The sequence below is a fragment of the Lagenorhynchus albirostris genome, chromosome 1 (assembly GCF_949774975.1).
Source record: "Lagenorhynchus albirostris chromosome 1, mLagAlb1.1, whole genome shotgun sequence".
NCBI lineage: Eukaryota > Metazoa > Chordata > Mammalia > Artiodactyla > Delphinidae > Lagenorhynchus > Lagenorhynchus albirostris.
The window spans coordinates 174,208,198-174,233,349 of NC_083095.1; the positions used below are offsets into that span (position 1 = coordinate 174,208,198).

General features: G+C 36.9%; 1 protein-coding gene across 29 annotated transcripts in view; it reads right to left on the minus strand.

The window, feature by feature from the left end:
* Window positions 1-25,152, minus strand: part of CREM (cAMP responsive element modulator) — a 67,363-nt gene that overhangs the window by 14,196 nt on the left and 28,015 nt on the right. For 9 of the 29 annotated variants that reach the window (XM_060160812.1, XM_060160770.1, XM_060160792.1 and 6 more), the window contains 4 exons: window positions 17,727-17,873; window positions 15,322-15,419; window positions 15,040-15,182; window positions 6,969-7,157 (listed from right to left, as the gene is read on the minus strand). In XM_060160812.1, the coding sequence (XP_060016795.1) occupies window positions 6,969-7,157; window positions 15,040-15,182; window positions 15,322-15,419; window positions 17,727-17,873 (577 nt within the window). Of the gene's footprint in view, window positions 1-573; window positions 666-6,968; window positions 7,158-15,039; window positions 15,183-15,321; window positions 15,420-17,726; window positions 17,874-25,152 lie in introns of those variants that run through there. The other 20 variants (XM_060160849.1, XM_060160829.1, XM_060160826.1 and 17 more) reach the window with 5 other exon arrangements.

Consider the following 25,152-nt stretch of genomic DNA (forward strand, 5'->3'; position numbering starts at 1 on the left):
TTGAACCCGGTTAGCTGAGAAGCAGACCATTTTAAACAGGACGGAAGGAACGGCAGGCTCACAAACACCCCTGACGCGCTGTGTTTCCTATTCTGTCTTGCAGCTACATTTCAACACAGCAAGAAAATCGGAAGCTTACTTTTTTTTTTTTTTTTTTTTACAACTTGAACAGAATGTGTGTTTGACTTGCAGCTGCACTGGATCTGCAACAGGTTGCAGATGAATCAACAGCTTATTTTAGTAGAGCAAATGGAGGGGGGGGGAGGGAGAGAGAGAGAGGGAGGGAGGGAGGGAGGGAGAGGGAGGGGGAGGGGGGGAGAGAGAGAGAGAGAGAGAGAGAGAGAGAGAGAGAGAGAGAGAAAGGGGAAGCAGCACAGTACTGAGCAAAGAAGCGGTTACACTCAGATGCCTTCACAGAGTGCCGAGTATATTCGGTTACAGATTAGAAGGAACGTCTTACTCCTCAGCTACTAGAAAGTTAATACTTTTTGAAACACTCAGAGGTTCCTAAATAATTTTTCTAAACTTCAAAAACAATCTTGCGGAATTTCAATCCCTCTTTAAAATTCTTACCTGTTTCGTCTCCAGTTACAGCCATGATGGGCTTCTGCATACAGAACTGTCTTGCTTCCCCTATCACAGGACCACATAAAGTGTTCCAAACCAGCAAGCATGTGCAGGGTAAGTAGGAGTACTGACATCACAGTGACCTCACTAGCTATCACTGCCATCAATTTGCTTTGTCACAGACGAGCTCACTGAAACCAAACCCTATAAAAACCCTTCCTGTAATAAATCATCTCAATGTTCTTGTTTCTTATTTTTACATAAAAATCGAGTTGGGCTCTGGCAAAAAATACATCTCATTAGCATTAAAAGTTACATGGCTATTTCTTATGGGGCTACTTTTAAATTATTGTTCTGTCCAAGGTTTCTAAGTAACCAAAGTAGGCATAAAGCTTATATATTTTTCATAACTCATAGGAGAAAAAACACAGATTTAAAAACAACAACTGACAATCAACCCAGAAAAACGCTGTGAAACACACAGAAGTGTATTTCAGACACTTCTAAATTCACCAAGAAATACCCAGCCACCTTAGTTTACTTGACACATTTTTATTTGCTACAATGACATAAAATCCAGCTGTTTATAAGATGACATAGAATTTGCTAATTTCACTTGAAGGGCATACATACTGAAATTTTAAAAATTCACTGTGCCAAAAGCAGTAAGTATTATATAGCATTCCTCCATAAACATTATGGAACCACATGAATTTGCTGATATTTAACATTTGGGGGCCACAAAAACAATAATTTCATGTGGCTCAATCTAATGCACTATTTTGCTCAATTAAAATCCTTTGAAAGAATTTTGTGATTTAAAAAAATTCATAAATAAATCACAGTTACTATTCATAAAATTTAAAAAATATATCCAGTTTCATTTGGATCACTTAATGAAGGTTCAGCACATGAAGAGCTGGATCACTATTGGAAATTTAACAATTACAAAGTTAGGCCAAAGAGTGGCACATGTTCAACAGTAAAACAGACCACAGCCCAGGGGAAAAAATGATCTGCATCTCTACTGCACAAAAAGAAGTGACATGTCACTGATCTTGTATCTTGATCAATGGGTTTACAAAGCCCATTCCCTGTATGATTAGGATCCAAACCATTCTTATGTCAGTGAAAGGGCATTCCACCACATTCTTGCCTTATTCAATGAAGTACCTCTAGTAAGGCAGGGACTTCACATTCAGAGGCTTAGGAGGCGAAACACGAGGGAGGATCCATGTTTACAGTAATTCTCCAGGGCACATAAACTGAAGACATCCTGGCTAAGTAAAAAAGTCTGGGGACCAATGGAGAGTCCATGAAGGATTCTTTTCCATCCCAGCCACACCTAAGGGCTTGGTTCCAAGACTACTAGTCAACTTTATTTCAAATTTGAGAAAGTTCAAATTGATTTTAATCTCAACATTTCTTTATGGACTTCCCTGGTGGCACAGTGGTTAAGAATCCACCTGCCAATGCAGGGGACACGGGTTCCTTGTCCAGGAAGATCCCACATGCCGTGGAGCAGCTAAGCCCGTGCACCACAACTACTGAGCCTGTGCTCTAGAGCCCACGGGCCACAACTACTGAAGCCCGCATGCTCTAGGGCCTGCATACCACAACTGCTGAGCCCGCATGCTGCAACTACTGAAGCTCGTGCACCTCGAGCCCATGCTCCACAACAAGAGAAGCCACCGCAATGAGAAGCCCGCGCACTGCAACAAAGAGTAGCCCCCGCTCGCCGCAACTAAAGAAAGCCTGCGCACAGCAACGAAGACCCAATGCAGCAAAAAACAAATTGGCTCTTAAGTGCTCAATAACTAATAGTGGTAAAAAAGGGTAAAGGAAGGAAAGGAAGAAGGGGGGTTGGTTGCTTGGCTGACTACTGCTATTGGTACGGTTTTAATAAATCCCCTGGACCAGATAAACTCGGTTAATCAACACACAGGAATAGTAACATTTTCACAGAGGGAGTATATTTCACTGTCATTCACTAAATGGTTATTGAACATTTATCATACGCCAGGGACTGTGCTAGGGACTAAAGATACCTGTCCAAACAGAAGTCACCATGTGGGCAGGACACAGAGAGTCACAATATGGTGGGATACATGCCCTAAGAAGGTGCAGGGGTCACACCAGGCAGATTTGGAAGGTAGAGGAAGGTTTCCTAAGGAAGTGCTATCCCACATGAAACCTGGATAATGCACGTGATTGTGGAGGTGTTCCTGTCAGGGCACAAGGCTCTGCATGAGGCCCCTAGAGCGGAGAGGGGCCATGGCATATCACAGGAAATGAAAGAAATTCTGCACAAAAGAGGGAGAAGTTGAGGGAGAAGCCTAGTAACCTAGTAACGGATTAAACAGAGGTATGGTCTTTGTTAGGGATTCTGACTTTGTCTAACAAGTAACAGGCATTCACTGAAGGATTTTGAGCAGGAAGCTGACGCAATTACATGCATATGAATTTTAGAAGCCCCACCCCTAAGTGTAGAAGTGAGCGCACAGTGGGGAAAGGGAAATGCTGGAGGCAGAGACTTTGTTTTTAAGAAATACTAGTAGCTCCCAGAATCATTGGGAGGCATCAACAAAGGGAGCTTAGCTAAACTTTCAGGAGCAACTCCCAAAAAACCAGGCCAAAGAGGGAGCTGCTGTCTCTGGCATGATTAGGAAAATCAGGATGCTGTTCTACAGCTACCAGGCAGGGACCAGGGATCACGGTAACACAGGTCAGAGGGCATGGCAGCCGGAACAAGGACTATGACGGTAGGGGTGGAGAGGACTGAAGAGACGTGTGCTACAGGAAGAAGAATGGATGGAGAAGGGGTGGGAGAGTGATGGGTGACACCCAGGTTTCTGCATGAAGCAACAGGATGGAGAGTTACTGAAATAGGGTAACAAAAGGAGAACTGGGGTGGGAAAAATGGATGTGGGGTTTTGGACTTCAGGCGTCGGAGATGTGTGCCATGGGCAGGGATGAGGTCATCCAGGGAGGGCAATCAAGTCAGGTGGAAGAGGGCGCGGGATGCAGCCCGAGTACCACCACCAGCACCTACAAGCTGGGCAGAGGCGACTGGAAGAAGGGGTACAAGCATCCAGGAAGTGAAGGAAGCAGAGGTCGGTAGTGCTAAATGCTGTGGAGGGATCAATCAAGATGAGGGCAGAGACTCACAGAAAAACTGCTGTGACCTTTCAAGGAGATGACAGGGTGGAAGGTGGACAGAGTAAGACAAGAACACTCATGGACCCCGCTATGTTTAACAAAAAACTAGAACCCCTGGCCATTATTTTTAAGATGGAGAAGGTGAAGAGAAAAGAAAAGGAAAAGAAAAGGCAAGGAGAAAGAACAAGAGGAATAAAGATTGGAAAGGAAAAAAGAAACATCTTACTTGTATTTGATACAAACATTCATGTAGTATCACAGGGAGATTCACCAAGATTCAGCATATTATTAGAAGTAATTAGAGTTTAGAAAGGTTCATAGATAAAAGGTAAACTTAAAAAGATCAATATTTCTCTATACCAGGAACAACCAGAAAATGTAACAGAAAGCTACCACTCATAATAGCAAAACAAACAAAAAACCCAAAAAAGCAAAACCCTAATGGGTTAAACATTTAAAAACTAACTGAACAAAAAGTATGAGAGACCGCCATGGAGAAAATTTCAAACTGTTAAAAGAAGTTAAGATCTGGATAAGTGAAGACATTCTGTGCTCTGTTGGTGGGAATGTAAATTAGTGCAGCCACTATGGAAAACACTATGGAGGGTCCTCAAAATTAAAAATAGAACTACCATATGATCCGGCAATCCCACTTCCGGGTATTTATCTGAAGAAAATAAAAACACCAATTCAAAAAGATATCTACACCTCCACGTTCACTGCAGCAATATTTACAATAGCCAAAACGTGGAAACAATCTAAGTGTGTCTATCGACAGATGAATGGATAAAGATGTGGTGTATATATTATACAATGCAATTTTAATTGGCTATAAAAAAGAAGGAAATTCTGCCGTTTGTGACAACATAGATGGACCCTGAGAGCAGCATTATGTTAAATGAAATCTGTCAGAGAAAGACAAATACTGTATGATATCACTTATATGTGGAATATAAACAAACAAACAAACAAAAAAATCCCAAACTCATAGACACAGAGAACAGATTGGTGGTTGCCAAAGGTTGGGAATGAGGGGTGAGCAAAAAGGGTGAAAGGGGTGTCAAAAGGTACAAACTTCCAGATATAAAATAAATAAGTCCCAGGGATGTAATAATGTATAGCATGGCGACCACAGTGAACAATACTGTGTTGCATATTTGAAAGGTGCTAAGAGTAAATCTTTTTTTTTTTTTTTTTGCAGTACGCGGGCCTCTCACTGTTGTGGCCTCTCCTGTTGCGGAGCACAGGCTCCGGACACACAGGCTCAGCGGCCATGGCTCACGGGCCCAGCCACTCCGCAGCATGTGGGATCTTCCCGGACCCGGGCGTGAACCCGCGTCCCCTGCATCGGCAGGCGGACTCCCAACCACTGCGGCACCAGGGAAGCCCCAAGAGTAAATCTTAAAAGTCCTCATCATAAGAAAAAAAAATTTGTAACTATATATGGTTAAGGATGTTAACTAGACTTATTGTGGTGATCACTTATTGTGACTACACAAATGTCAAGTCATTATGTTGTACACCTGAAACTAATAAAACGTTATGTGTCAATTACACCACAATGAAAAAAGACTTCAGTTCTCCCTAAATTAATGTATAAATTCAATGTAATTTCATCATTGGTTTTATTATATTACGTTATTATTATTTGGGAACTCAAACTTGTTCCAAATACATATGAGAGAACAATAGTTCACAAAAGCTAAAACGGCGCTAAAAAAAAGTTAAAAAGACAAAAAAGGGGCACTTGTTCTGTGACAACAAAACTAGTGTGGTGCTGTCACGCAGAACAGAGAATGCTGAGACAGATCGGGGCTGCACGAGGCCTACTTACTGCACAGTTAAGAATGCCCATAAATCAGCGGGGAAAGGACAAACGGTTAGCAGGGAAAACTGGCGCCATACGTGGGGAAACAATAAAAATGGGTTCCCACTCGACACTATACACAGAGGTGGACCACAGGTAGATTAAGGACATAATGTGAGAGGTAACACCGTAAAGCTAACAGGATCAATGCAGAAAAATATCTTTGTTACTTAGGGAAGAAAAAGAGTTCTTAAAACCCCCAAAGTATAAAACTTATGTATGTATTAATGATGCAAAACAAAACATTTTAAAAAACTCTCCTTCTTAAAGTATCAGTAGTTTTTAGTAGATTTTCCATATTAAAAAAAATAAAATTGGAAGAAATGAGCATTCTTTATGATTTTTCACAAAAAATGTATTTCATATTTAGACATATAGGGTTCATGAGTACTGGGGAAAAAGAATGGGTACTTTAAATTTATATTTAAAAGAAAACATTAAAGCACTGGGTAAGTACTATGGATTTTTTTTTTTACTCCATAAATGTCACCACTTTGGCTCTTCATACACTTTTATTATAGTCCATATAATACCTAAGAGTAAAGCTCCCCAAATACCTAAGAGTAAAGCTAATTATCAAGAGATTCATCAATTATAATCTGCTTTTTTCTATACTTGCAAGACTTTCAAACTAAAAGAACTGATATTACTTCCTTTGAAATTAGTGCAAATAGACCAAGGGGAATAGAATTAAACTAAAACACAGGATTTTTGAAAGTTGTATTGAACACATTATAGTTATTTGAGCACAACTGAATGAAATTAAAATAATGTATAATTCAATTTTAACTGAAATCTTAGGTTACCCTAAAAACTTAGGGCTACATCCCAACTGCTTTATTTCACTACTCAGCTTTCATTAAGAGGTAGAACAGGTACCTCAGAATTCAAATATACTAAGAATGGTCTAAAGAAAGAACAAAGTCAGCATTTGTTTTGAAATGAGATGTCTAGAAAGCAGACTTGAGTATAACAACTGGGGAAAAACCCAAATTCAGTGCCTCAAGGACTGGATATTTAAATCTTCCTACACTAGGTACTAAAAACATACTCAGTACATTTCTACCCCCAAATGAAGAATATTTACTTAATTAAAAACTTCATTCATGTTTTCAACTCCTTTTTTCCATTATGCTACTCTGAATTTAACTTTTCTTTAGAGCCAATAAAATCTGCTAAAAATTAAAAACTGTATAATTTATTTAACTTATTGTTTAATATACTAAAATATTTCTTCTCCAAGCCTTTTCAAGTCCTCCCTCCCTCCCCCGAAAATCTACCTCCTGTATATTTCAGAAAACTATGAAATCACCACTAAATGGAGTGCTATAGTAACCCATGGGTATTCTAAATGTATTAGATGAATGACATATACCTTGAACCACCACCTGGCTGCCTGGGACAAAGAACTGCTGTGTGCCATCTGCTGACTGTGTTGCGTACTGTACAATTGTAGCACCTGGCGGAGGAGCTCCTGAATTTGTCATTGTTAATGCCTGCAGTCCCTGAACACCATCAGATCCTGGGTTAGAAATCTGGATTGCTTCACCTTGGGCTATAGCAACTTAACAGAAAAAGAAAAGAAAAATTAGAGAATTTCAAGATTCATTTTTAATAATCCCATATAGGAAGAATATACTCTGGATCTATTTATTACCAAAGCTTCTCATTCTCAAGTTATCCTTAATTCTCTATGCTGAATTGGTAAGGGGCTCCTCCTTCATGGGGCAACACTCTGAAAAAGCTCAAAACACTTGAAAATATCTTATATTCAGAACTGTTTGAAATACACAGAACTCATGGAGTTGTCCTCCTCTCTGGCATCCATCCAACTAAATTATTTAAGAGGAAGAGTGGAGATCAGACAGGGAGAAAGTCCAGGTTTTGATTTTCTCCAGTCTTTCATATATTTTCAGTTATAGATAAACAACATTCTTCTAACATTTAAGAAATGGTCAGTTAAATTCCATTGAGCATTATGAGTACAATGAATTTATAATTTGTTCAGGTAACTACTTGTCTAATTTATCATCAAAAGAAAGTAGCTTTTAATGAAATATATATACAGTATATAGCTTTAAAACATATATTTATTAAAATATACATTTCTATATATTTCTATACTTATTAAAACCTATATATATTTTTAGACTTGAGGTTTTAAAGCTCAAGTCTACAAAACTGTAACCTTTGCCATTTTGACTATGTCAGGAGAATCCTGAAATATAAAATGTTAAGTTGGAAAGAACCTTAAAAGGTAACTGTATTGAAAGACTTCGTGCTACATTTACCTCTACCAAGTGTCTTGAACTGTAGCTAATGGCAACAGATATGAGGTAGACTTCCTTTAAATACTGAGACTTGCCAGCCATGTTTAAAAATTAACTTATTAACAGAAAGTTTCAAAAGAATAATTGATCAAATGTTATGTTTTTAAATTTCACTCTAATGGACAAATAAGTACTATTTAAAATATCTGAGAGTCCTATATATTTTAACATAAAGATGACAACTCCATGATTTAATTTAAACACTAGAGGTTAAGTGGAACAAGGGCTATTCTTTAAAAAAAAAATCACATATAAACCAGCTAGTTAGACTTTACAATGAAGATAAAAATGACACATAATCAGAATAACGCAACACCTATAATTCAATGTAAATGTCTTACAGGAATGCTGTAGTAGTGTCTAAAATATAGTCTGAATATTTCTGAGTCATTCCCTAACTTTGTAACGGCATCTAAGCAAAGGTGACAATCTGATCGAATAAAACTATCAGAACTATTGGTAAGATTAACAACCACCACCACAACAAATCTTCAGTTCTAGGGCCAACACAGAAAGATGGGTTAACATTTTAAAAAGATTTCAACACAGAGGCGCTGTCTGGTTTTAGTTTGTTGGCAGGCTGCTATACGATTGACAGAAACTAAAGAATCAGTTACCAAAATGTCAACAGCGCTGTGGTTGAGAAACTCTGAAGTAACCTCACTTTATTTGTCTGGCTCATCTAGAGCATTATATTCCGTACACATTTTAAAAACAAGATTTCACCATGACTCTCCAAAGATTTCAAGGTCTCAGGACTCACCCCTTAATAATAAAAGGGTTTGAAAGAAGTCTGAAAAAGAAGAGATATTGCTTCCTTGGATCTTCATGGCTGGACATGAATGAATTTCATATGTTATCATATATTTGAATGAATATTTTCAGTTGATAGTTTGTTGCCAAAGAAACAGTGCTTTAGAAAGAACAGGCATAGGCAGTGTAACCACAATGCTAAGAAGCACAAAGCCTAGCACACAGCAGGCACTCAATAAATATGATGAATGAATGGCTATCATTTCAAGACAGAATATATAAAAATGAGTTAAGCCATGTGTGAATCCGTAAGAGTTAAATGAAGTATTGTTTCAAATTATAATTATAGAACTTAATTTTCCATATTGACAATACAATTACCGAGCTTTTGAACTAGTAAAAAATCTGAGTAATTGCTTCAAAGGATAAGAACCATGAAATAGGTAGATAAAAATCCTTACTTTCTTCTTTTCATACTTCATTCTTTTCATTTTCTTTTCATTGTTTCCCCATAGTTCCAACCAAACTTCTTTGCTTTCATACTGTGCAAAGCTGATATACTAAGAATCTGCTCCTCTTATCATTTTATTTTCTGGTCATCATATAATTAGGTGTGGAAAACAAAAGGCAAACACACACACACAGAAGCTGGCTCTAGGGGGAAAATGTTTCTACTGATGAGTCTTGTCGTTTAGCCTAACTTTTTTTATACCAAAGGCACTCTTGATTTTGGCACTATCAAATGACAGTGGACCCTCCCATGTAAAAATGTAGCCTCTCAATTGACAATATTCCCAACGCGTGAAGATTTCCCAATGCTTCAGGATACGAGAAATAGGCTCTGTGTGTGTGTGTGTGTGTGTGTGTGTGTGTGTGTGTGTGTGTGTGTGTGTGTGTGTGTGTGTGTGTGTGCGCGTGTGTGTGTGTATTCAAAAGATTTGAGGAGGAAACTTTTTAGGTTACGAAATATTCAAGGATAGCATAATTTTTTTAATAAATACACATCAATATAAATTAATTAGTAGGAAAAACTAAACTGAAATTAACTGAATGAGTTTAGTCATGTCTTGTTTTAGCTAATTATTATTTTTTTTAACTTATGGAATTTTTCTAGCAAACATAAAAGGTGAAAGAATTTTGTGTCATTTATTTTCCCTACCCACTCATTGCAAACCTTTTTCTGTGTCTGGAGTATTTTAAAACAAATCTCAGACATCATATCTGGCAAATCATTTTAAAGTAAAATCACTGGCCCATATCAAGGCCATTAGCAACCACTGAAAATAAAACACCTCTGTATTTCCTACTAATTTTACCTTGGGAACCTAGGTTTTATTAATGCTTTCTTGGACTGATGCATGCAACTGAGGCATAAAAGCTTACACATATGGCCACTTTGTTGTTTGTAATGAAGAGTCCATACAAGTCTATGAATACTGATTAGGATTCAAGCAGAAGTAAAAGTGGTTTATTATTTTAGAGTATATGCACATTTTCCTCTTTTAAATAATCCTAATAACATTACAGTTTGATGAAATAATCTAAATTGAATTAAAACTGAACAAATAGATTATATAGTCAATTAAATTCTACTTCAATGTTCATTATTAACTGATTCAAGCCTGACAGTATGTTATCTGCTCATAGTAGTGATGGGTAGAAGTTGAGCTCTGTTGTCCTAGTTGCTCTGGGACGTACCTAACTTTTTGTCCCGTAATGTCTCAGGTGAGCTGTACTCCATAATTAAGTAGGTCGCTCTATATGCACAGATTGAATGTTGAACACACTGACCTTACGTTAAAAAAGCGTTTGTCTAGAGAGAGTATAATTCGTTAATTAACTAAGTATTTTTCTACTAAGTTAGTTTTAGTGGTTACACAAATGTCTTCATACACATTCTTATATAGTTACGATATTTAGCCTCAAATCAGAATTAACCCAAGTATGGTCTCTCCATGCCCAACTTACCACATACAACGGTAACCAGGATGCTATCATATCAACTAGTCTAGGCAATAAATTCTTTAAAAATTCCTGGTATAAAAAATTGTGTTTAAAATAATCTGCTACTTCTACTACTCATTGCCACTGAGCACTTCTCTCCTAGAGCGATTAATATCACTGAAGCAAGGAAAATACTACTTATAGGATGAAAATTCAAGAGTTTTGATTAAAAAAATTTTTAATTAAAAAATATTTTAAAGTCTTGTATAATCAATAAAGAAGGAAGAAGAGAAAACTAAGGGTGGAAAACTGAAAAAAAAAAAAAAGTTCATGACCAAATGAGGAAGGAGCAGAATTTATTTAAATTAAGATTTTATCTGACCTCTTTTCATGTGATGCTAACATCTTTTTAACCCTAAACCTGTATATATGAGCTAATCCAAACACATAAACATGTAAATGTTTAATTACTTACGATTTAAAACCATCTTTATTCCACATTGCAATAAAAGGATTCATAAATAAAACTTCATCGAATGAACTTTAAAAAGGAACAGCAGACCTTATTCCAGTGAATTCTTAGATTGAAATTCAAAAAGTGAGCACAAAACAGAAGCTGTGAGTACCTGTGCCTTAAAGCCAAGAGGTGCCTTCCTCTTGAATAAAGACTAAAGAATAAATGCTAAAGAAGCATAAAGACTAAAACAGCCTCCTGCTGTAACAAGAACAGCAACACCAAGGTTAAAGAGCCAGATTTACATCAAGTAGATACCGTCCTAAGTTTGCTTTGAAAGGTACCTTGGGAGCATGTAAGAAAAGTCACTCTTAAGAGCAGTAAATGCAACTGCATTTACTTTAGAATGTGCAAGCCTATCGCGCAAATTCCTCTTACAAAGAAATGGAATCGGTGCTTATTCATTTGAGTCTCCTGAGAATTCTGAATTCTTCAAGCAATCCACAAAGTTCACAGATACCTTTCTTCATATGGTGGATTTAGGACTGACCCACTTACCTATAGTGTATAAGATGCCAGTAAAGATGAATTAATAGAGATTCACTCTAACAAGATTCCTAGTAAAATAAAGTAGGAGCAAGCAAAGAGACAGGGATATTTAGGAAAAAATAATTTGAAGTCTTAGGTGACAGTCCTTAATTGGTAAGGGAAGAAGTAGGGTAAAGTAGACGGGGGATTAAAAAAAAAACCCAAAAAGCCGTCATTAGAGAAAATTTAATGAATTAAGAAACTTCAAACATTTAAATTTCTTTACCTGCAACAGCACACATAGAAGAACCACAACTTCTACTGTTTGTGAATTCACTCCCGTTTAATGCATGTCTTGAATGTCATGCAGCAAGTAACATTCTTTGCTAATTCTAAGACTATCTGAACCACTATCATTCAGAAATATTCTCTTGAGACAAAACAGGTTTTCTTTGACCAGAACGACTTAATTGGCATACAGCAAACCTATCACTAAGATCTGTACTTCCAGCAAAGTTTCTCAAGCCGAGGTCACTTTCTTGGTGTTACAATAATGAATTCCTGCCTATTTTAAGTTATTTTCCCTACTCCGGGAAATAGCCTGTTCTAACTTTCACTTCTTATCTTTGTGATTAAAAAAAATAAGTTGAAATAATAAGGCCAACTTCCATCAAATATCTCACTTTCAACTACTAAAAATGTGACTACCTGTATATGAGAAAACCTGAATTTTTATTTTACTTCAACTTTGACTCACAAAGTTGAACACTCCTTTTACAGTTCTTTTGTTTTTAACTCCAACTAACTCATTATAGCAAATTAAAAATAAAAGATCTAAAACAATAATTTTTGAAAAAAAGAAACAAAGTAAAGTTTGGGATAAAGTCATCCATGCATAAAAGTTGAAGAAAATTTTAAATTTTTTTACAATAAAAGGCTATAAAAGGGTCTCAAAAATAGGTACATGCAAACACACAGAAAAATCTCCAGAAATTCTAGTAAAATAAACTCTATTCTAAAAATCAAAGGACACCAGTAATTGTTTCTATTTCTAGATATTTAAGAATATTAATTTCTGTTAAGTTATTGCTAGTAAGAAATGGTTGATGAAAATGGATCTTGTATGTATAAATATACATTTAAAGCAAATGTCTTCTAAAGAAAAGTTTAAATGTTAGTATGCACTTTTCAAATGAAAGAATTATCAACATAAACAAGTGTCACTAATTATCATTTTTAACATAGGCAATATCCCTTCTTTTGAACCAATAAAATGGCAATTTTTAACCTGCGGACAGCACAGGTAGGACAACCACAACTTTTTATTAAAATAACTGCCAGGATCATACTGTATGGGTCCAAATTAAGAAAGCGAAGTAAGAAACTGTCCATGACTTCTGATGTGGCAAATAGAGAAATGTCTAACTTCTAAACATTCGATTTTCTAGTTCTCAACCAGAACTCCTGACTCCACTCCTGCACACCCACGTACCCCACACCCAAGGTAGTGACACTTACATCGAGCCCCCAGCTGCAAGCACGTGCTAAGAGCACAAGAAATAAAGGCTTTGATGCTGGCCGGGGGGGAACAGTTTAACGACTGGGAGTGAGACACTGCCACAGCTGGCTTACATTTCTCTGTTTCATGTCAAAAGTAGCATGCCTCTCTTCCCCAACAGGTAAAATCTGTTATCTTCTTTTGTCCTCACATTAACCTCCGAGTTTGGCAATCTAGTATCATTCACACTTCAAAGACTAAAAACCTGAGATTCGAAACTATCTCACTGTGATCCAGGTAGTAACTGTCAGGACCAGGTGCCACCTTCCCCACGTCATCTCCAGCTTCAACATCCTCTCCAAATTCTCAGCTAATAATGTAGGCAAATTCACCACAGCATCCTCGCCCATGTCACTTATAAAGAGATCAATTCCTAAGCAGCATCAGGATATGCCAGAGAAATGTTTCAGACGACAGATAGCATCTTAGGTCACCCTCCAAACTTTAGATGTCTTAGCATTATTTCAGCAGTAATTTCCAACCTTTTCATGACACAAAACAGAAAATGATAATAGGTGTACAGCCCACTGCTCAAGGCCAGAGCTGACCAGCCAGGAGGTTCCAGCAGCTCCAAGCCCTGCCCAGCTATACCAGTTCTAAAACTCCCACCATCTACTCCCAGTGGGTCAGACAAAAAAGGCACAGAAATCAGTGCAGTAATAAAAGAGAAATGAAGATGAAAACCTCAAGGTCTAGCTTTGACAGACTATGGGGAGTTTTCTTTTCCTAATGTCAACTTTGGACATATTCATTCAGTGCCCTGTACAGGGTTTGGACAAATTATACGCCAGTTCTGTCAGGTATCAGCGTAGGAGTTACCCAAAGAACAGAAATCACCATAGCAGAATTCGTTTAATACTGCAAATCTACCACCATTAAAAGAAAAACTCTAAAAAACTAATGACTAAGGCTTCCCCATATATTATAGCTTGCTTTAGCATCCAGGTCATAAGTTAAGACTTGAGATCTTTTGTAGGTATTGTTACTTTTTAAAGGGAAAACAAAAAATACACCTAAAATCTTAACACTGTACTTGGATCAACACAGTAATTAACGTCACACATATTCCTGTACCTAACTAGCTTGTTTAAAAAAAAAACTTTGTTTCTGTCCTTTTTCTCTCTTTTCCTCCCAACTTTTCTTTCTAGCTCTCATTTTAAACTAAAGTGTTTTTATATATAAAACATTCTTGATTTGGGAAAAGACTAGTGCTTTAACTGAAGCAAAAAGCACAGAATTAACAGCCCATTAAAATGCACAAGACTAAATGTGAATGTATCTGTTTATTTACAGCTTTCGGTACTTAAAATTTCAAATAAAGTGATCTGTCCAATTGCTTTAGTTTAAAAAAAAAATCATTTTTCCATTCTCTTCTAGAAAAAGCTGCAGCACAAATTAACACAGTAGAGAGTAGTGAAAACAGAATTACATTTAAAACATAGTTTAGAAAACATATGCACCTCTTTTAGATTAGTAAGTATAAAATGTAATTGTTGGTGACAAAAGCCAACAAGAATGAAATACAGACATTTATATCTTATTATGTTCACATGTATCATAGAGACAAAAACAGTTAAGTTTTAAACTTTTACTAGATATGAATATACACATATAAATAAGAAAAACCCTCTCTTTATTTTTACCCCAAAGTTTTCTTCTATTTTCAGTAAAAAATTTTTTTACTGTTCAAAAGTATATGACAACTGTCAGTACAAATCTCTCACTTCTTTAACATGTACTTTTCACACTATGATACACAGTTTAGGTATCATGACGCATTTTAAAATGGGTCAGTTTAGTGTCAAAACCCGAGATGCTTCAAGGAAACTAGAGAGACTTAAAGCTAGCAGTACGTCATATGGAATTGCAGCATACATACTGTATTGCCCCGTGCTAGTCTGATATATGCTAGTCGGCACTGCCATTGCAGCGATATTAGGTGACGTCCCTTCTTCCTCGGATTTTTCTTCTTCAATCTTGGGAACACCAGGCACATCAGAGGAAAGTTCATTCAGTATTTTTCTAAAATATAATTTAACAATATAAATAATTAAGATACATGAATGAGATTTAAAACAGAACAGCTATAATGGGAGAATCTGATGTATAATTATTCTCTTTTTTTGGAAAAAGTATCATTACAGTAGGAAACTTAACTTACCTGTAAGAGGGTCTTCGTGAAAGGATTTCTCTGCGTTTATGAAAATCAATTACACTTTCTGATTCTGCAGACTCATCTGTCTCTGCAATTGTTGCTACCTATAACACAAGAGTTCCTGAAATGCATCATAAAATCCATGGTATCTCCTTCATTCACAACACGGTGCTTAAGGGTCTCTCTGTGTGCAGCACTAAGCCGGGAGCTGGGGACAGAACACACTGAGACGCACTAACCACGCTCACAACCTGGCGCAGAGGAAGAGGAAGCGCAGACAACAACACTTAGCTGTAGAACCAGCCTGTGTGCAAAGGATGGCACAGATAACATATACTGCAGAAATGCAAATGAGTGTCAGGCAGCCTTCAGGAAAGCACTCAGTGTAAGATACACAAGACCTAAGATCCAACCCTGAAAATATCTCATAAATCCAGCAGGGGGTGAGCCAGCGAGTGACAGAGGCAGAAAACAATACCACTGCTGACTTATGCTGCTGGGTCTTCAAATCAGACATTAGATAGGTCCAAAGAAGAAAGAATATTTAAGCAGGTAAACACGTGGGTAACAAGCCTGGTTAAAGTTACAAGAAGTAGGTGGGGTGGGCTTGATGGCAGTAGGTCTTGAAGGTCAAAATAAGGAATTTCTCCTTAAAAGAAAGATCAGATTTTTAAATACAATTTCATTTTTTCAAGTAATGGTATAATAACAAATAGTAAAGAAAGTCAGGAAACTAAAATAATGAATCTCTCTACAACATGACTGCTCTCAATATATTCAGCCATCTATCATAGCGGCTAGGATAGTTCTGAGTTTGCAAAACTCACTTTACTTAATATTACAATTATATGGGAATTTGATTTGGGCACAATCAAAAAGGCTTATTAAAATACCAACAACACAGGCAGGAATATATACTTCCCAAGGCACATGGATGTACATATTTGTTCACCTACACGTATGACCTTGCATCTCTAGTGATGAACACCCTACACATAAGCACACTCATCCATGAGGAGAACTTATTAGAGAAACTGCCGCTGCAAATCAGACAACCATATATCATCACCAAATATTTATCACTGTAAAGTGGGCTTCCACACATCTCTCGTACAATCATAACAACTCCCTTATGCAAGGTAAGCTATTATTTTAGAAAGTGAAAACTGAAGTTCATCATTCGACAGGTAGGAATTCTAACACAAGATCCACAGACACCTATCTCTACAAAGATAACCATATCATCCATTTAACAAAATCCAAAAGAGCCTACTGAATATGAGACATTTTCTTCCAGTACCAGCAAGGTTAAAACTAAGTAGAAATATTGATATCTGCACCCCAATAAAAGTCATAATACAATAAGGAGAGTGGAAAAACTTTCTTGCTTTATAATTAGGGTCAGAAAGAGTCAGAAAGTCCTGGAATCAAAGTTCATTGCAGGAAATAAATAAAAAAAAAAGACAATACTGAGAATCATTCTTACATTTTTGAAAGACAGGAGAGACACCTGTGCTGAAAAGATAACCAAGCTTTTAACGCATGTGGATTTATTATTACTTCAAGTGTCATGTTGCAACTCTCATCCTTATTCTGCAACAAACTGGATTCAAATATGCAGAAAAAGGTAAGACTGATTAAGTATAAGAAACTACATTTTCCTCAGAGACCTTTTTGTCATCAATTAGGTTCAAATAATTTCAACATTTAAAGGACAAAAACAAACTGACCTTAAAAAGGAACAAACATAAATTCAGTAGAAGAGAAAAGTATGCTTTTAAAAATGCATACTTAATAATTTACATCTGTTGATGCAAAGAAATGTTTTAGCTTTGAGAAATGTTAAGAATTTATGACCAACTTTGATGACAATAAATAACAAAACACATCTCTGGATCGCAACCACAACACTAACCACGTCTAAAAAAAACAAAGTTTAATCTGATGTATAAATGTAACACCAAGTAACAATAATATCATGTCACACATATTGAATTAACAATAAACCTAAACTTCTACACTCTAATGTGAGTACTGGTGAAAACAGCATCAGTAGTACAATATTTACATTACCATGTTTATCAGACATCTCCAAAGAATCCTCAAAATACTTTTAAGCATCTTTGGAGAGCATTGCTAAACAAATCTAAGTGTGAGCAGAGAGCAACAACTTAAAGGAGAATGACTCAATCTGTAAATTAAGAGCTGACAATAAAACAACTCGAGTCAAATCTATGTATCTAGCAGGGCACAATGCACTTCACACATAAAAAGGAAATTCGTCTAAATGTTAAATAACAAGATTTGAGCATCAAAGCTACACAAAGAAAATGAGGATAAATGAATTAGTAAAAGAAAAAAAAAAAAAGCTCAAGAAAGTCCAAGACAAATCATCTGGGAAGGAAGCTAACCTGAACAGTCTGTAATTGTGGTGACTGAATAACCGATGGCTGTGGTGTCTGAAATACTCCCTGGACATGTACAGTTTGGCCTGAAGGTAACTGTACTAGAGTTACAGCTGGGGAGCCTCTTCCGGTGCCTGACCCAGCTACAGAAACCTGCAAAAATGATCATCATTGAGGATTAAGGCTGGACCTTTTCTTGGTTCTTTACGTTTTTCTTAAAGAAATACCATTCACTATTATGACTGGCGTATTTTTCCTGCTTCTAAGAAATGACAAGCAAGCTGGGGTACGTACCATTAGGAGATGGTTACTGTCCTGGAACAGTCATTCTCTGATGTGACAGATATTAAAGAACCCATGCTCCTCACTGTCGGTTCCCATGCTTTGGTGGCTAAGAATGTTCCAAGCACAAAGTTCTAAAGCAGTTAAACTACCTCACTGCGACCTCACAACTGCTAACAGTGAAGCCTTCTTTAGGCCAGAGTATAAACCACCCTCCTTAACTTCTTAAGAGAAATCGGAGACAGAACTTAAAGATGGTAAATTATTTTTTAATAAATGAAACTTCTGACATATGATATTATAGTATTACTCCAGACACAAGCTAATGCCTTGTCTCTATACTGATGAAAACTGCGGTTACTTTTATGCCCCAACAGTCACAAAAAGGGCACAGGCCAAAGAAATTCCAGGACCTCTCATGCCCCTCGCACCTCCGAACCAGAGAAAGCTCATGACTTGGAGCCTATGTGGCCCTGGCACACTTCTTTCCCCCCAACTCAAGCATCCAGAGGGGCCAGAACCATCACTTGGCTTGCACAGACAGGAGAGAACAGCCGTTTACCAGCTACCTTGGGTGCTTTGGACAAAGATCCCTACCAGTAAAACACAATAAAACCTTCACTTCTCTGGACTCAAAACCTGCCAAGTTTCTAATTAGTACACAACTGTCCTAGAGGCCAGTGTAATCTTACAAACTTTGCCTCATTTTACTAAGTTTCACGATTCATTATGACTTAACTCAGAACACCGAAGACTTTGGACATGAAAGAAGCTACTAGTTTCTATCATGAGTGGTGGCAAACCACAGAATCTAAAACAAATTTTGAGGAAAGCTTCCGTTGGACCTCACTTTAAGGAAAACCAATCATTTCCAATCTACTTACTCTAATACTTTAAAAAGAATTATTAAAAACTGGGTTTATAACAAATAATTAGATTTATTTAAAACATCATTCTCTTGGAAGTTAAACTTCTTCGGCAATCCAAAAGTAAAAACTCTTCTATCCATGCAAGAGAACCTATGCGGAGAGCATTGAACTAGGTGCCCTAGGGTGGAAAGCAGAATTGCTAAAACCAACACCTAAGAAACAACAGCACACAAACAGTACAGAACTAATTGCTCCATTGTCCAGGTCATGAAAACCACAGGAGCACAGAACCGAAAGACCAGTATGGGCCTGAACAACAAGTAGAGGCCTTGTGTAGAAGCTGCCGACTGAGCTGGGCCTTGCTGGGGCCTGGGTAATAGCTGGACAGAAAAGCGAGAAACCGGGCCGGAGACACCCAACATGTAGCCCACGGGGCAAATTCAGCCCACCTGCTCCTGGAGTTTTATTGCCTACTTTAGATTTCAGGGGAAAGAAAAAGGGCATTCCATAATGGAGCCAGCAGATTTAACAACCAGAAGTTTAAAAACCACTAGATTTACTCTACAAATGTTCCCTGCATGAATTATAAAAAAAGATCCATCTCCTTGTGAACCAACTGCCAAAGGGTACTCCTTTGCCAAATGACCAATTCTCAAACTTTTTAGTCTCAGGACACCTTTCCACTCTTAAAAATTACTGATGACCTCAAATAACTTTTGTTTATGTGATTTATATCCAGCAGGATGCTGTAAACGCACAAGCAGCTCCTGGGAAGGGAGAATGCTATGGGTAACTTTTGCAGATTTCTGTAATTTCAATACTCCTACTATGGCAGATTTCAAGCTACCAATGGGTGACACTGAACACAAAGCTGGAAAAAGATGTACACAATCGGCTCTCACAAGCCAGCTCAGCCCACTGTTGGTTATATGTACTGATATTTACCACATTAGAAATTAAAACTGAGAAATGTTTAAAATACTTAGTAACTCACTTAAAAATAACAATTATGCCATTACATGCTAACATAAATAACATTTTATGAAGACTACTTTCCAAGACAAAATAATTAATGACAAGAGTGTCAATGTTTTACATTTTTACAAATTCTTTTAATGTCTGGTTTAACTTAAAACAGCTGGATTTTCATACCTATTTCTGCACTGAATCTGTTGCAATATGTTATTTTAATTGGTATGTGAATAAAATATGCCTCTTACACATGTATAAATAGAAAAGGAGGAGTATTTCAATGGCTTTTTCAGAGAAATGTGGGTATTCTTCTTTGATACTACACCAAAATTCAGCAAGTGGTTGTTTCTTAAAGGTTAGTGGCCATGTGGAATCTGAAAACTTAGTTACGTTAAAATCCATTCATCTACCTTATACTTATACATTGATCTATCTTATACTCTTTAGCCAGGCATGATTTTGTAACGTTATGTGGTAGTTATTTGGAAAATACTGGCTCACTGAGTTAAGTATATCTCCCAAATGCTGACACATTTCATGAGACACTATCAGAAAATCACATTCATTAAAATCAACACCAACTTCTTCAGAAAACTATAAATACTGGGAAGCTATCAAGCTCAAAATGGCAGATGGAGATTTTCCAAAATTCAAAACTGCTGCTTAAAAGCCTGAATTGCATCATTGGCAATAAATACTGTTAATTGTTTTCCTTGACGTGACAAGCTTACTTCATTTTTTTTTGAATTTTTGAATTTCATTTTATTTATTTCTTTATACAGCAGGTTCTTATTAGTTATCCATTCTATACACATCAGTGTATACATGTCATTTCCAATCGCCCAATTCATCACACCACCCCCCTCCCGCCTCACCCCCTGCCACTTTCCCCCCTCGGTGTCCATACGTTTGTTTTCTACACCTGTGTCTCTGTTTCTGCCCTGCAAACCGGTTCATCTGTACCATTTTTCTAGGTTTCACATACATGCGTTAATATATGATATTTGTTTTTCTCTTTCTGACTTACTTCACTCTGTATGACAGTCTCTAGATTCATCCACTCATTTTCTTTTGAGAAAATGTTTTTCAAATACTCAAGTCTGAACAGTCATAGTTTGGCTATTTGCCATTATTGCAAGAAAAATGATGTTCTGTTTGGGGGGGTGGGGGAATGCAGCTAGTTCTTCTTGCCTCTCATTCAATAACTCAAGTGTTTTTTTCTCAAGATCACCATTGGTCTTCAGTACGCAGCAGAAATGCTTTCAGTGAATGTCCCACTTCCACAGCACAGAATATTAAAACAACATGTACTCGAGGGTCAAGATTTAATACAATTGGTAATGTCTGCTGATTCATCAGGGACAGTCTTAAGTGAAACTGACATTTTTTTAAAAAACTGCAAGTTAATGTAGTGAAGACCACAATGACAGTTCGGCACCACTGCCACTGACTTGATCGTGCTAAGGTGCCAACAGTTTTACCCCCCAACTGTTTTTGCACCATCAGGGCAAATGCCAATACAGAGAAAAAAAGAAAATAAATCTTAGTATTACCGTGAAAATAGGTTTGTCATCCCAAACCTCCAGGCATGATTGTGTAACACCATGTGGGAGTTATTTGGAAAATACTGGGTCCTTGGAGTCTCCTCCAGGCCTCCCTGTACCACATTTTGAAAACTACTGCTCTATCCTCACGCAGCCCCTAGGTAAGCCCTGCTCACAGCTCAGAGCGCAGAGTGCTGAAGCAGGCGGCAATTTCAGCTCCACCACAGCAGCACAGCCAAAACCACCGTATATAGTAACGCTGATAGAGCATTCGTATCGCAGAGATTGAGCAAAACAGAATATACATTATACCCAAGAGTATTACTAGTATTCCTGCAGACTGGACCTGTGGCTTGAGATGGCAGACAGTGCCACATTCACTTTCATGGGGAAATGACCAGCTTCAAAGAAATTAGATATTTTGAAGAATTGAAGAACAACTCAAGAAAGATTTATGGGGTTTTGATAAGTATAAATCATGCTTTAAGTTGCTCTAATTGTCTTTCGGGTGTAATTTTCAGGACTTCAAATTATTAAACAACGCTCTATCAAAAAGGCTTAGTGAGAAGAAAACCTGCTGTAGAAAGGGAGCTGTACCCACTAGTACAAAACTGTATTCCTAGAATTCTGGAGATGAGTTATACAAATCTGTAACTACAGTGAAAACTCTTACGTCTGAACTCTGGGTAGTACAAAAAGCTCATGAGACAACTCTTTAGTTAAACTGTTGAAATAGAGGCTGAGAAGCAGCACAAGTGACATACCCTAGAGTCACAATTCCAATGTATCCTTAAAAAACAACAACAACACTCTTAGATCTAGAGAACCTGTCAGGCATTCTACATTCTTACTGGTTTTGCCAAAACTGATCTGTGACTAGCATTAAGCTTGTAACTAACTGTACTGGTAGAGTTAACAGGATAAACATCATCATTCATAGGAAAAAAATTCATGTGGCTCCCTACCTTTAACATCTTATCATTATTATTATTCTATTGATCACATGAGCCACAAGTAAATACAGGGCGCCCTTGAAGTAGGATGTGGTCCACAGATGGCACAGAAGGAACTCAGGCAATGATTCAAGAACATGCATGGTGGCCCCAAAGCCAAAAATGGGTAAATAAAGAAGCATCTTTTTGTTTTTGTGCAAGGTGGCAGGTTCAGTTTTAGGCAGGCTAGGGTGAAAGCAATGGGAGGAAACCAGTTGCAAATGTTTAGTGGGCAAGGAGAATCATGGGACTGATGCTTGGGTTAGAGCTCAGGAAATAAAGATGTGAGATACACTGACAAAAAGCAACCTATAAAGACTACTATACTTTATTCACAATGTGCAAATAGAATTCTAAAGAAGCTCTGGAAAGAGAAGGGAATTAAGTCTCTCCTAAAGGACACTACTGATAGAGACACAAATTTTAGTTCACTTGAACTAAAATATGCATACTTCACGTAGAAACAGATCTTTCTTATAAACATCATATACTCATTCCAAAACTTTTTAAGAAGTAAATCTCACAGAAACAAGTCATACTTATGAATTAACTCATTCTTTTGTTCACTTAACAAATGTTTATTGGAAGCCTGCCTTGTGGACCAGTCTACACAGCAGGGATATAGCAGTGAACACGAAAAGTCTGCTCTCCTCAATCAGGAGACAGAAAACAGATGAAGAGACAAAAACATAATTTGGGGTGGTGCTAAATTCTCAAAAGAAAAACAAAGAAGGGTAACTGATGAGGTGGCGGGAGGGTGGAAGGAAGCTACTTAAGGTATACCTACTGTATAAAGAAAAGTGGGAAAGGAAGCCATGGGAAGATCTATATTCATCACATTCCAACAACCAAGCAGGCAACTGCTCAAAAAACAAGCACATAAAATGGATGTATTTTATATTTCATAATTTTATACCTCTTTTTATGAGGCTCTAAAAGTGAGTATAATTAACTCATAGTAGACATAGTTTACCTTTTCTTCCTGATCCCCTGAAGAATAATCCTCTTCTATAGGATGCCTGAAACATAGATTGTGCTGATGCCACCACATCTACAGAAAACCCCACTATAGACAATAGTTAATCTGAAGAAATAAATTAAGATGATGCAATTGACAGCCTTACTTGGCTTTGCAATTTAAAAAACTCTAATAATGACACATAACTGGGAAAACCTCACAATGTTGTAACACAGCATTTGATTAGCACCTAGTGGACTTGCTCCAATCTGTAGCTAGGTTCCTTTATGATGGGGTTTATGATGTCACAGAGCCACTGAGCCTGCATTTAAGACAGTTAATAAAGGATGAAAAAATGTGAATTCATGGTATAGCAGACTTCGCTATCAACTCTGCTGCCTGAAAAGTCAGATCTATATATTACCTATTTTAATTCCAAGGACTACAATGAAAACCCAATTAACACTCTATGTGAGAAGCTGGAAAACTATACTGATTTCTGTGTATTAAGACAGGATTCTCAACAGTCTGTTTCTTCTATGGAAAAAAGAAGTATTTAAAGAATATTTCAAATATTTTAAGGCTGAAAACAGGAAAATAATATTTTAAATGTGAACACTTTAATGAAGACGCAGAACACTTCATTTTAAAAAAAAAGTTGTATTTACTTGTGCTAAGTGAAGACAAACACAAAAAGAAAAATGTAGAATTGGTATCATTTTAGTGTCTTTAGTGTTTTTCTTTCCCATATTGAGGTTCTTCTTTTTTTTTTTTTAAACAGTGTAGCTAACAAATTGCCAAAATCAATGGAGTTAAATTTTACCTTGTGAATATCAACTGAAAACACTGATAACAGAGTTGGCCACATAAGACGGATATTTCTATATTTACTATGTTAAAATTGTTAGAACTATAATATGATCTTTGAATCCTTTGTGTGTAAGGCATGAAGAAATACTATCTGAAATCTATAACCTGAATTTAAAAAGGGAGAAGTGGATTCTGTTTCTGGTACTGTAATTATAAATGGCCAAATATTATGTCTCTTTAAAAAAATTCCCCTCTTGAAAGCAAAGCAAATGTCGGAATCAACTCATTCTTAATTATATAGTCTGATAATACTTCCAATAAGCAGTGGTGATCACTGTGATGATCAGTGATGACAAAATTAGGGGTTCCTATGCTTTGAAAAACAATGTCCTAGTGAAATTTTTCCCTAGCTAATCCTTATAATTTCCTATTTATAGTACTTGGAGCGTCATTTTATATTCTAACCAATACTAGATGTTTTACTTGTATTTATAAAGACTATGAACACGTACATGACCTTTATAGAAGTCAAAAATCCTTTAGCTCTAGTTGTTTAAAAATCAATCTTATATCTTGGTTTCCATAAGACTGAAACTAAAAGTGATCATAATTTTCTAGCCAATTGCATTACAAAGTAGTAAATGTACATAGTGAAGTAAGTTGCAGTGAGATCCTGAGCCAAAAATGGCATTTACCCAGCAGATGTCTTACAAGGGCAAACACTGGACTCTTAACAATGATACACATCATTTCTAGTAATGAATAGGAAATGCACGTGCCAAAAGCCAGAAGCTACAGAATGAATGCCTAAAACCACTTATTCTCCAAACTACATATTAATCTATTTCTGACCAAAATCAACTCAGGAATGTCTATGCAGAAAACTGCAATTCACTTGAATTATTCTACCTTAATTCTTCTACCAATCACTTGGTATAAGTCCTAAAGAGTACTGACTAAGCAAAAGCAACCTTAAAAAATAGTAACAATAAACAAAATGTGGTA